At 44.3% G+C, this 13,026-nt stretch overlaps 2 protein-coding genes across 3 annotated transcripts; one reads left to right on the plus strand and one right to left on the minus strand.

Moving 5' to 3' along the window:
- Positions 1–990: 990 nt before the first annotated feature.
- On the minus strand, positions 991–7,245 carry sfxn2 (sideroflexin 2). The gene is made up of 12 exons (XM_053413192.1): positions 7,093–7,245; positions 4,604–4,821; positions 3,924–4,094; positions 3,745–3,843; positions 3,375–3,450; positions 2,681–2,766; positions 2,276–2,336; positions 2,102–2,168; positions 1,975–2,024; positions 1,825–1,874; positions 1,680–1,727; positions 991–1,362 (listed from the first exon to the last, which is right to left on the minus strand). Exons 2-12 carry the CDS (start codon positions 4,756–4,758, stop codon positions 1,263–1,265), a joined length of 963 nt encoding a protein of 320 aa, XP_053269167.1. The 5' UTR covers positions 4,759–4,821; positions 7,093–7,245; the 3' UTR covers positions 991–1,262.
- On the plus strand, positions 6,787–11,350 carry arl3b (ADP ribosylation factor like GTPase 3b). Of its 2 annotated transcripts, none has more exons than XM_053413193.1 (6): positions 6,787–7,234; positions 8,296–8,439; positions 9,418–9,534; positions 9,689–9,739; positions 9,981–10,166; positions 10,256–11,350. In XM_053413193.1, exons 1-6 carry the CDS (start codon positions 7,172–7,174, stop codon positions 10,301–10,303), a joined length of 609 nt encoding a protein of 202 aa, XP_053269168.1. In that variant the 5' UTR covers positions 6,787–7,171; the 3' UTR covers positions 10,304–11,350. The 2 variants fall into 2 exon arrangements, with proteins under 2 accessions (XP_053269168.1, XP_053269169.1); XM_053413194.1 differs by lacking the exon at positions 6,787–7,234 and adding an exon at positions 7,696–7,852.
- Positions 11,351–13,026: the final 1,676 nt, after the last annotated feature.

The following is a 13,026-nucleotide window of genomic DNA, read 5'->3' on the forward strand; positions in this document are numbered from 1 at the left end:
CTCAGCGTGTATGTTTTTATATCTAGAGATATAAGTTTGTAGTTTGTCTGTTTTCTCTTTAAAATCAACCCGCCTGGGACTGCAGAAGAAAGACTCTGGTACATGAATATGAATCACTGTTATGTAAATGTTACAGCAAAATATCCAGATCATAATGTGCATCTTTCTAAATTTCTACAGCTAAACAATTAACAGAGATCTTCAAAACGTTTTTATTCGTTCACACACAAGTCCATCTTTCAAAACCGGAAAGCTTCTTCACCCTTGCTCTTAATATAGTACATTTGATTACAGTGTCATCAAAGGAATTTAACACCACTGAAACTGGACATTAAGCAAATCATTCTTTGTTCAGTTTGCTTTAATTATTACATTTTTAATTATTTGCTTAAAAATTTTGTGAAATTAGACCAAAATGGCCACTATATCCAAAATGGTGGGCTTCCTGTTGTGTTTTTCACAATGCACCTCTAGACCTGTTTGTGCATCTGGTGTCAAGATTTTTGTGAAGATCAGTGAAAGCTAACTGAGGGACTTTTCCTTAGATGGCGCTGTTGAGCCATTTTGCAACTCCTATTTCAAAATTACTCAAGAATTCAAATTAGGGTTTGGAATTTTCTGCAAACTTTAGTGAGAATTTGAGCATGTATAGGCCCTGAAAAATCTCCAAAAGGGAAATAAAACCCTTCGCAATACAATAGGGCCTCCCACTGTCGGTGCTCGGGCCCTAATTGTCAAACTGGCAAAACTCTCAAAGATAAATCATGCAAACAAGTCAGCAGAGGGCAGCATCCACCTTAAATCATGACCACTTCAGACTATACAACTATGCATAGAGGAATTGCTCTGGTTCACCAGTAAAGCTGAAAGGACAAAGTCCAGCAGCATTGTTGCTTCTGCCACTTTGTGGAAGGCACAGATTGAAGAGGATGTTTGGCAGGAAGAGAACAAGAGACTGAACAGGTAAAGAAATCAACTACAGACGAGTAGTAACCAACACAGGGATTTTAATCTGGAAAAGCAATGTGCTGTTCCTGAGAGGATGAGATCATTTGGTCATCCGTCATGTGTAATGTAAGAAAACAGAAATCATTAAGACGCTGAAGAAAGACAAGATTGATCCAGAATCCCACAGATGAGCACCGGTTTGAGGACATGGACACTAATCTGCGTCATTTAATAAAACTGTAGACAAATGACATAAACACTAACAGCATTTATCCGGTCTTGTGTGTAGTTAACAGTGATCAGCGCTCTCAGCCTCAGAGGCCTTTGTTGAAGTAGACCTGTTGTACTTTGTCTCCGTATTGAGACACGATGGAGTCTCTCAGCTCCGGCTCCAGCTTGGACACGGCCATGGAGCTGTGAGAGAGAGAGATGGTGATGAAGGATGAGAAGGAAAAGAGAAAGAGGAATAAGAGAAGCGTGGTCAGAATCAGTTTGATTAAACAAACGAATGCTGGTTTCTTTGCTTACGCAGACTAAACAGACCAATCATCGCTAATGAGAACACGATTTTCTCAGATAGTGAAGTTCTTTCCTTCAGCACGCTTTAAGAGCATTTCTAGGTAACTGCACCACATCAGATATCAAAATCTGAATTTATAAATACAAGATTGTATTCAGAGGAGAATCTTCCACAGTGTCAGCAGGTGAAAGTACAGAAACGGGTTCATTACCATCTCTGAGGAAACAGGGAGCAGGCAGCCGGCACCATGAAGATTAAACTTTAAAAAACAGAGAATAAAGAAGTTAATTTTTTCTTCCATGAAAGTCTCAGAGGACGTTAAAGATCCTGTGAACCTTGAAACCTCTTGTACTTACAACGCGCCCACCATCATCACTTGAATTGGTCCGTGGAGATACGTGATTCTCTGTGAAAAGACAGAAGAAGAGTTGAGAACAGATGCACACAATCGTGATGAGGAGTGTGACAGGGGGGGGGGGGGGGGGCAGTGAACACAATGGTCTCACCTGCATGAACTTGTACTTTTCCACCCTCTGCATGATGATGGGGAGAATAACTGACAGAAGAAAAGAGAAACACATCAAGAGAGGAAGATTCAGTGACGTATTTATAAAATGAAACTTCTCTACATACTCATTCCTGGTGCAGCCATGGTGATCCGAGAGATGACCACCTGTGTGATGCCTTTTGTTGCAGCTTTCTACACAGGAGATAAAGCATATTATGAATTCTATATAAAAAAACAGCTATACTCTAATTCACACAAATAAATGACAGTGTGTGTGAAGGTGTGTCGGGGGTGCTGACCGTAGACTGGCCCAGTTTGTTCCCATCTTCATCTGTGACAGCGATGCCATTCAGAATCTCCCTGAGAAAGAGAGAGAAATGATATTGAACAGTGATGTTGAGTGTCTCTTGCCACCCATGGAGCCACATTGTTAGACAATGACATGCTGCTTGCATGGATAGAAACAGATAACGCATACATTTGCATTTATACTTACATTATATAGACATTATATTCCCATTGGCCTCCACACATTTTTTATTACAGCCGTAATAACATTATAAAGCTGTGTTTGTGGCTCTCCGCTGGAAAAGACACTTTAATTTCACCAATGAAATCTGCACAATACGAACCACATTTACCCCCCCGCCCTGCTCCACATACATTTCTTTCAGGAGTTCAAAGAGAAACACAGCAGGACTCACTGTTGCCTCATCATAGGAATATTAACACAGTTGGCTGCTGCCACCGCTGCAAAGGGAACCCAGCGAGCCACGAGGGGAGGAGCTTTCTGCAGGAGGAAGAGGAACGATAAATAGAGCAGGTGTTAAAGACAAAGGCCTCAATATAGAAGACTAGTAAGGTGCTGAGAACAGCAGTACCGTTGTGATACTACAGCAGGTGTAACACAATTACAGTGGGATAACAGTCAGACTTGGTGAAAGGACATTTGAAGAGACACAGCATGGCTTCTGTTGCCTTGGTCGCACTGAGGACTGTAACACATGTTCCTGACAATCTCTTTAAAAGGAACTCAAAGTCTTACAAGCTTGAACTGGGGCCTTACACCACATTTCATGTTCTTCTTCACTGCACAGAAAGAATCATCCAACTATCATGTGACTAATAAACCATTTGTATATTCTCTAAATGTATCTTATATATATCACTGCTCCTGTTGTCTTCAACCACTGAGGAAGATGATGAGATGGGGTTGAAAGGACCAGAAGAAAGATAGTAAGTGGATGTTGAGTCACCGGAAACACAGCTGCTCAATTAACCGTTTCTAACCATCCAGACGAGTTTGATGAGAATCAAACATGAAGAACGACTCGTTGAAAACACAAAGCTCTCAGTGAATTCTGTGCAGGTGCAGAAAACAGTAAGTGGGGGTTGTACCTTTGTGTAGAGGTTGAGTCCGACTGCTGTTGCCAGAGCTGTGCTGGTCGCTGTGATGTAGGCGAATCCAATCTGCCTGAGACACACAGGACAGCAGCTGTTTTCACATTCACAACAATTATACAAAAGTAAGGGATGCATGGAAGTCATTTAATCATTGGAAACGGACGTATCTCTTCTCCAAATAGTTGGTAATGCCTTTATGATTTAATTTACTTGTTCATATTTACTGGCATGTAGACTTCTGCGTAAGATCGACCAACAGTGTAATTGTGTTGTTTTTGTGTCAGTCCTCCTCCAGGCCAGAGGGTGGCTCCTGTTGGAATGTGGATCGTGTTGGATTTGAGACGTGGAGTTTACAGGAACTTACTTGGGGGTGATTGGGGAGGCGGCGTTGCGGTTGGTGTAGTTGACCAGAGCGTTAAAAGACTGATTCACCCACTGCCAGAACACCACGGCAGGAACTGTCCTGGAAACACAGAGTTATGAGACCATGACAGTTTCCTTTATGGGGTTAAAAAGCAGCTCGTCCTGTTGGCTCCTCACTACCTGTAGAACTGCAGCATGCAGCCGGTGATGGCCATGCCTCCGGGCACCTGGAAGGACATGCGGCCGATGAGGTTCATGCGGTCTCCTGTGTCTGGGTGGAAGGCCGAGTCATACAGCTTCTTAGCAAAGTGGAGCTGCTCCTCAGTGGTGCCGGGAGGGATGGATCCGGCCCTGCAGAGCATCACACAGTGGAACACACTCACTACCATAGAATGAAGGAGACATTTCCACGCAGTCAGCGGCCTGCAGACACATTCTTTTGAAGCCTCTTTTGAGTTTTGACTATTTTTATTCGTGTTGAAACTTGCAGGGCGACACAGCTGAAATGCACACAACGGATTAGGGGGAGGGGAAGGTCATAAACATATTTTAGATACCATGTGCCATTTTTGTGCTTCTGCCTAGAGCTCCAAATAGTGATTCATGTCATTATGCTTTTTGTTTCTCAAACCAAGTCCCTTCCACATAGAGTTTTTGACCCAGGCAGTGGTTCTCATCACCAAAAGACTCTTGAATCTCGTTGAAATCTTCTTAATAAACATTTCAGGCTCTTCACCAGAGTTTTCTGTGGGTGAGACCGACTCCTTTAGACTCTAGCATTTGTATCTCCGCACAACTTTCAAATGAACTGCTGCTGAAACACAGAAGTTATAGTTTCTGTTTCCTTTCTTGTTTCCTACCTGCAGCTTTCTACGAGAGCTTTTGCTTCGTCCAATCGCGAGTCAGGTAGCAGCGCCGTTCGACAGTCGGTGACGTTGAAGAAGTATTTCAGTCGGCCCACAAATGTGGACTGATCCCATCGTGGAGCGTCGATGTTGAAGGAGCTCGAAGCCATCGTGGAGGAAAGAAAAGGGTCCCAGACCTAATGCATAAAGAAGTTACCCTCTGCAGCTGAAGCCTGGAGAAAGAAGGAGGAGGAGGTTAATGTCACAAATTGAATTTGAAAAAATAAAGAGATGATACAACAGGAGACCTCGGCTGCACCTCAAGGCTTGACCAATTCATAGTAAATGAATGAATTACATGTCTGGTTCATGTTGGAGTTCGTTCTTGATAAAACCAGCGAGGCCTCAACTGAGATGATGTAACATTTACAGATTGTTACTCGGGTTCTTTTACCCTTTAACTCCAAATTGTGTGTGTGTTTGTGGTGGGGGGGGGTAAATGCTTTGAAGGAAACATATTTGAATACCAGGAGCCACAGAGTCCCAGAGATGCAACAGCACATTTGATGAAGAAGTTGGATCCAGGATTATCTTTTTCCTCTTTCTTTTACAATAGGATGTTTTTCTTTTGACATTCTCACAGTTGTCCCAGGGAATAATTTGTGAATCTTAATGAAAAAAGGCTCATGGGGCTGATTTCTATTAGAATGAGCGGTTTAGAGCAGCTTGATTGAATTTAAGGGGACTGTTGGGCCTTGCTGCAGGTACGTGCTCCACTGAGTGCCCTTCTAGTTTTCTATGTTGTGCATCACACCAAGTTCTTTGGCTGTAGCCGCCTCCCAAGCTGTTGTAAATATGCTGTTTCCTCACATGCCCCCTTGGGTTCCGACCAATCATATCTCTACACAAACATAAACTCCTGATCCCGCCTAAATTTTTTTATCTCGGGCTAAATTTCCACTAGAAATCATTGACCACCTGCTGGTAAATGGTTCCACAGGTCGTCATTCTGCGTTTTTTTGCAGCCGCTGCATTTTGCTTCTTACTCTGCATCGGGAGGAACTACAACCTGCTGACCGCAGCTCAAAACATCACTCTGTTCATCAGAATCAGACCAGAATTATTTTTATTTGCCATGTATATTTGCACATACAGGAAATTGCCTTGGTGTGGTTGGTGCACGGTATCATTCCATTACTAATCATTTGCTGCAAGAATTATGTGAAAAGAGAAATCTCCCAGAAACACAACGCTGCCCTGTGTAATCTTCAGTAAATAAAAAGGCCACAAAGGGAGAGGAGTGTATCAGTGCTCTCTGGCAGATCAGCCTGGTTTGAACTGGATTGTTTGTTTGGGGAAAGGCCTGAAGAACTGGTGGGGAACATGGATCAATCTTCAAAGAGACTCTTGCACGACACGTTGATAAGAAAATCAGCTAAAACTGGCACTGACAGGCTGCACAGGATGAAACTCCCTTTGGAGAAACTGGGTCATTAGACTGTGAACAAAAGACTTCACCAACAGATTCATTTTTTCAAGTATAAAGTGGGGAAATGGATTTCCACAAAGCTTGTTGGAAGGGAAATTGTGTGTGTCGGGAAGAAGCTGATATTTATATTTTTTTGTCTCGTCTCTTATCTTGGCTGTTGTCAAATCAACTCCTAAACAAAATAATCTTAAATGAACAAATCAACATAATAATCTCAGCTCTCCATGTGTTTGGTATGTGCAGATGTTTGTGTGTCAGGTGACCACGGACCCCTGCTGTCAGTCAACAGGAGCTCGGTAAGAGAAGAGTATTTATAGATATGATAAATGTAAATAGTGGTGGAGTTGATTTATAAAGAAAATACTCAAAGTACATTTCATGTTGTGACTTTTTGCAATTTGCATTGAGTTGAGCTCTCTCAGCCACCGTACTTACGTGTAAGGACATATACAAAACATAAGTATAAAAACAAGAACAACTATGTACAGTGAACTGGTTGCACATGATCCATTGTATTGCACAGACAGAATGAGCATTGCCGTTAAGAGAGTTATGTTGAGTAGACATATATGGAAAATACTCAAAGTACAAGTTGTGAACTTTAGTATAGCACAGCTCAAAGACTTTCTGAGGTGGACAAACTGGATCTGCAAGCCAGAGCTCAGCAGCTCACATGTGATCCCATCTATGAAACTACTAACCGAGCTGGTTGGGGTTCGAGGTCGTGTGTGTGTGTGTGTGTGTATGTGTGTGTGTGTGTGTGTGTGTGTGTGTGTGTGTGTGTGTGTGTGCAGAAAACACGTGAGATCACATGTAGCAGGAACACATGTGTGGACAGAGTGGGGCGAGCTGCAGGGTGTCAGGAGAGACAGAGGAGTGCAGACGTCCCAGTAGAGTGATGCAACATCTGCCAGAGTTTACCAATGGTCCCATGGAGGAGCAGGAGAGAAGAGGAAGATGACGAAGAAGAGACAGACACACGGAGGCTGCAGCTCTGATCACAGCTGGATCTTACCTGAGAGACGCCTCCGCAGAGCAGGAGCTGTCACAGTCACAGCGAATGTGATCATGGAGGCTCAGGGCACAGTGGAGAAATGTGCACGTGGCAGGTCCTCGTCCAATCACAGGCCGGGGCTGCCACCACCCCCCTACTGCCGGTGAACACACATACACACACATACACACGCAAACACACACAGGGTCATGCTCAGACACACACAAACTGACTTGAACTCAATGTTGTGTCGAGTTACCTCCTGCTAGCCCTCATGCTAACTAGCTAGCCCATTAGCTCCCTGGTAGCATGGCGGGTTTCGAAGTCTCGTGCAGAAATGAAGGAGATTTATTATGAGCACTAACTAAAAGTAACGCAGCCACAGTAATTAAATACAAAATGTAACGCGCAGGTTTTATTGACACACACTTAGCATGTGGCTAGCTGCTAGCTAACCCCCACACGTTGCATCTTCGCTAAGGGCGCGTTCACGTGGGGTTGGGAAAAAATCGGAAAATGAGGGAATGACCTGAAGTTGGAAAAACGTGCAACAATAATTATTGTTATATCGTTACCTTGTTTTATCTTTCATTAAATTAGTTTATGAACAGCTTAAAATGAAATAACTTTATTGAAATTGGGGCTTTTCTCCTGTTCTTTCGCTGTTGTCCGACAGCGCGTGAACGCAGCACGGGATCGAGATTTTGTACGTATCCGTGCGTGTGACGTCACTCCCCTTAGTAACCCTCGGCGGCGTCTCCAGGAGAGAAGCAACAAGATGGTGAGTTTCTCTCGGTCTCGATTATCCGACGTTCACGCGTCTCTCACGCGACAACATGGACGCAGACCGTCGCTCACCTGCGCTGCGGATGTTTCACCGAAGAATAATCTGCGCGCAACTTTGTCGCGAAGCTGCCGAAGAAGCTGCGTCGTCGCGGAGCTCCGTTATCATGGGAGGGGGGGGGCGGGGGGATTAGCTTTAGCAGGCTAGCTGTGTTGAGCTCTCATTAGTGAGCAGCAACAGATGATGGGACGGGCTGCTAGCATCGTTAGCATAGCTAGCCAGGAGCTTTACCCATCACCCAGAGCCAGTGTGGCGAGAGGAGGATGTACTGGGAGGTTTGTTTTTGTAATGGTGGACCTCCCGCACCAGTGCTGCCCCCACTCACTCTCTCTCTCTCTCTCTCTCTCTCTCTCTCCCCCTGTCTCCTGTCCTCGTTGCAGGGATTGCTGTCCATCCTGCGTAAGCTAAAGAGCACACCGGACCAGGAGGTGAGGATACTGCTGCTGGGGCTGGACAACGGAGGGAAGACCACCCTGCTCAAACAGCTGGCGTCCGAGGACATCAGCCACATCACCCCCACACAGGTGAGGAGACCCCCCCCCCCCCCCAATTCAAGACTGTCACCAAGAGAGGAAAGATCCGAGCAGGATGATGAGATTCAACTTTAATGAAACGAATCACTAAACTGTGATGGAGGATGGGTGACGTGTCTGATTCCACAAAACACTTCTGAGGTTTCAGGGGTAAACAGCGTCCAGCCGACTCTCATGTAATCGAAGTCAATGGTGATGGAATCAAATTCGACTCAATGCAAGGTCATATACAACGTGTTTTCAGCCTTTAGCTTGTGCAGAGTGTGCACGCCAACGTGAACGTGGCTTCGAGGAGGATAACAACAAACATTTAGGCTGAAAATATGCTGTAAATTACCTTGTTTTGAGGTTAATTTGAACGTTGAGGCTTACAGACACTTTGTTGACACCACAGGAGCAGGATAGAGGCATGTTGTTTTTATTCTTTTTTACGTTTGAAGACCTGGTCGCCATTTACTTCATTTGATATGGATTTTATCCTCAACGCTGTTTACCTCGTAAACTCCAAAAGTGTTTGGTGGACAGATTTGTTTTCATCTGGATCCATGAATCATGTCAAAATATATTTTGACCACAAATCCTGGGTCCGCACCCGGGTGTCTGTTTGTTGTAGCCACTCTGGATGGAGGTTGATTACAGGTCTGACCAAGAGGCCTCAGCCTCTTCATGTGACACAGACGCCACCATGTTGAGACTAGTGCTCTTCAGGGGCCTGGACTCCTTGTTGTTCTTGTCCCTGGAGACAGATCTTCATGTCTCTGGCTGTTTGTTTGGGCTCGTTGTCATGCAACAGAATCAATTCTAGACCGACGATCACTCACGTCCTTCATACTGCCCCGAGCTTTTGCACCTGTCTGCCACTTAAACCTAACCCTTGTTGTAGAGTAAAACAAGGTTGAGAGGCTCGTCTGCAGAAAGACGAAATTACCTTGAGTTTCCTTGTCTGATGCTCTTTGGTGTTTTCTCCAGGGATTCAACATCAAGAGCGTCCAGTCTCAGGGTTTCAAACTGAATGTCTGGGACATTGGAGGCCAGAGGAAGATCCGGCCGTACTGGAGAAACTACTTTGAAAACACTGATGTGTTGGTGAGTAGACTTTCACACAGCAGAGACACTGTGTTTTACTTTATTGAAGGTTTGCTCTGCATTTTTAATCTGCTCAGCCTCTGGGACTAATTTAAACATGAGCACAGAGGAGCATCTGAAGACGCTAACGGGAAGAACCTCCATTTTGTTTCAGATCTATGTCATCGACAGCGCAGACAGGAAGAGGTTCGAGGAAACCGGTCAGGTTGGTACTGGTTCATATTTAATCTAAGTCCTTCCAATTGACAAGTGGGGTCCTATCTGTTATTATTATTGTTGAGGGATTCACGTCGTCCATTTTTATATAAAGTCTGTGGTCAAGACATTATTTTATAAGTCTCACAAGAGTCAATTCTTCATAATTGTTATATTTTACAAAAGCGGTCTTGAGTGTGTTTATGTCTTTGTGTGTAACCAACAGTAATGTGTGTGTGTTTGTGTTACAGGAGCTGGCTGAGTTGCTGGATGAAGAGAAGTTGAGCGGAGTTCCTGTTCTCATCTTTGCAAACAAACAGGATCTGCTGACCGCCGCCCCGGCCTCTGAGATCGCAGAGGGTCTCAACCTGCACACCATCCGCGACCGCATGTGGCAGATCCAGTCCTGCTCCGCCCTCACCGGGGAGGGGGTTCAGGTGAGTCGACCTGTTCCCGGTTCTCTCCCCTTTTTGTTTGTGATCGTTTTTATTCGCTTCCTCTCACCATGTTGTTCTTCCTCTTCCAGGAGGGGATGAACTGGGTCTGCAAGAGCGTCAACTCCAAGAAAAAGTAGCTTCTAGTCTTCTGCTCCTCAGGAGGAAACGACAGCAGCAGCACACACAGACACACACAGACACACACACACACCCTCCTGAGCCTTAGTACGATGGGATATACCTGTGAATGTAAACACACTACTAATCCAACATGGACTTGGAGTTTTACCCCCTGGATTCCTCTACCACTGTTTTGACCCATCCCAGCACATCATGCTATATTGGTCTCTAGAAAGAGGAGAGGTGGTGGTGGTGGTGGTGGTGGGGCTGCCGGAGCGGCCCATGTCAGGAAATCCACCCCCTCGGCTCCTCCGCCCGCAGTCCACCTACGTCACCACCAGTGTCCCAGCCAATCCCAGGCACCGTCCGCAGCCCGTCACAACCTCAAACATTCCCGTTAAACCGCTCTTTCATTGGAATTCCAGCTTCTTCTCTTAACTGTTTCGCCCGCTGTCCTGGAAACCAGCTCAACCCCCCCACACACCTCCACCCTCCAATCCCCATCTCTTTTTCTGTCTCATTCCGTCAGTTTTCTTTTCTTTTTATCATTCCACATCGGCTGTAAGCGCGTTTCCTGCTCTGTTTGAAGTGAGGTATATTTTTGTAACTGTTTTATTTATGGTGAAGTAGCCGTAGAGTGCTTTGAAAACAACAACCAGTTTGTGTGCGTGTGATTTTAAGGAAGTTTGAGAAAACAGTTTCAACTCTCCCCGATAAAGAATATTACTGTACATGTTAATATGTATAAAAAAAAAAGATTATGAGGAACTACATTTTTTTGGGGATCAAATGTAAATAGCTCAGCCCTGTGTTCATGTGTTAGGTTATGCACATGTTATAGAGGATTCGTTACCCTGCTGTACTTGGTAATCTATAATGTTTGCATATCTAATATGTGCTAGTAGATTTTTAACAGAGGTATGTACTGTATGTCCCGATGCATTTCCACGTGCGCTCCGGGCTCGTGAGGGAATTCACTCGTTGTACGTCTCCTTTTGATATTCTTGAATGTAATCTGTCCAGAATTGAAGGTACTGTAGGTGAATTAAAACGTGTCTCAGAAATCATGCGGTTCCGTTTATTGAGTTAAGTTGCTTCCTGCACTAACAGGAAGTTGAAGGAATGGGTTTTTGTTGTTGTGTGTCTAACCTCTCGTGCTCACACACCAGTAGCAGGTGGAGTCAGCTGTACCTGACAGCGCCCGAGCCCGTGGAGAGGCCTCTGTGGGAGACAGCACAGTAATCACTCTGTTTGTGTTACAGACGGAAAAAATGATACAGAAGCTTCTAGAAGCAACAAAGTCATCCTGTTAAATTCATTCTATAATACTGCTTCGTTACTGACGACTTTCAGGTTTTTAATACAATACAATTCAGATCAATTGTATTGAACTGGACGGTGAGAAGAAGTAAGACTGGGAGATATGGGAAAAATATATCAGGAGAAAATGTTTATCAAACAAATGTCACATTAATTAATTTACATTTAAAGTCTCATTTCTGCTCCTGGATGAAGGTCGTGGGTTTAACTTTCTCTTTAGTGGCAGAGAATGACAAACTAAACAATTTATAAAGAAAATACATAAAACAATATATCACAAGAAAGAAGAAAAAAGATCCTTTTTGTCAAATACATTAGATTTAGATGATGTGTATTTGGAAGTTATATCTTTTTTAATATGACTGTAAGAGCTTTGAAACATTAGTTCTGTCAAAGGGGAGTTTCAGGCAGGCAGTGCTGTGTCCTCCTGTCGGGGCCTCAAGCTGAGCAGCATCAATAATCTTCCCCCCCGATCAAACTGACAAATAACTGGAATGGACCAGATTCTGCTCAGGGGCAAAGAGGACTCTCTGGTACACGTAACTGAGTACATTTACTCAAGTACAAGTCATTCTAGTCCTATTTAATTACTAATTTTACATGACACTTCTATTTACTGACATATCAGAGGCACATTACATTTGATTTGACAGCTATAGATTTTACATTGAAACCTCATGATCAGTTTATAATTTACGACGCATGATTGTAGATTAAAGGCCTCGTATATCCACATGTGGCTGATTAGACTGATCGGTAATCTGCAATTAACGGCTTCATTAATGCTCAATGCTATTCACTCTTTATGGGGGGGGGGGGGGGGGGGGGGGGGGGTGTTGCGACACAGCAGGCGATTGCCTGGAGCCCCCGGCTGAGAGGAGGCCCTGATAACAGCTGATTGCATGCGTCCAAAGCCACGACAATTTAACGAGAACCCCCTTAAATTCTCTGATTGGCTTCGTAGAGGAGATTATAACGGAGCCCGTGGTTGGAACCCCCCCGACAAGGCCCCTCGCCGCTATCTCTCTGCCAACAGCTTCTTAATTGTAGACGTTTGGTTCAAGACTCCATCGTCTGAACGTGTGTGTGTGTGCGATGGAGGATTGCACTTAAACTTTAGTATTATTTATGTGTCTGCACGGTCTAACTTCTGTTTATAATTTTGAAGATTGGAATGATGTGGTTTGATATCATGCGTTTCTTGGGAGGGGGGTGTGGGTTGGTTTTACGTAGGGGGCTCCCGAGGTCCCTTTGGCCGGGGGCCCCCAAAAACCCTGGAAACGCTCCTGTTTCAGTTATAAAACATTCATGAGAACATTGATGCTTCTAGATGTATAAAATCATCATTCTGCAAAATACTTCTGTCTTTTTATCTTCTTAATTTTTGGATCTCATATATATAACGCATATAAAATTTGTC

This window comes from Pleuronectes platessa, chromosome 21 (assembly GCF_947347685.1).
Source record: "Pleuronectes platessa chromosome 21, fPlePla1.1, whole genome shotgun sequence".
In the NCBI taxonomy this organism is placed as follows: domain Eukaryota; kingdom Metazoa; phylum Chordata; class Actinopteri; order Pleuronectiformes; family Pleuronectidae; genus Pleuronectes; species Pleuronectes platessa.

Coding starts and splice junctions, on each gene's coding strand:
- sfxn2 (XM_053413192.1), bottom strand. CDS start 4,758: ATGGCTTCGAGCTCCTTCAACATCGACGCTCCACGATGGGATCAGTCC. Junction 4,095..4,603: donor GCTCTCGTAGAAAGCTGCAG/GTAGGAAACAAG, acceptor GATGCTCTGCAG/GGCCGGATCCATCCCTCCCG. Junction 1,875..1,974: donor AAAAGTACAAGTTCATGCAG/GTGAGACCATTG, acceptor GTCTTTTCACAG/AGAATCACGTATCTCCACGG.
- arl3b (XM_053413193.1), top strand. CDS start 7,172: ATGTGCACGTGGCAGGTCCTCGTCCAATCACAGGCCGGGGCTGCCACC. Junction 8,440..9,417: donor GCCACATCACCCCCACACAG/GTGAGGAGACCC, acceptor TGTTTTCTCCAG/GGATTCAACATCAAGAGCGT. Junction 9,535..9,688: donor TTGAAAACACTGATGTGTTG/GTGAGTAGACTT, acceptor ATTTTGTTTCAG/ATCTATGTCATCGACAGCGC.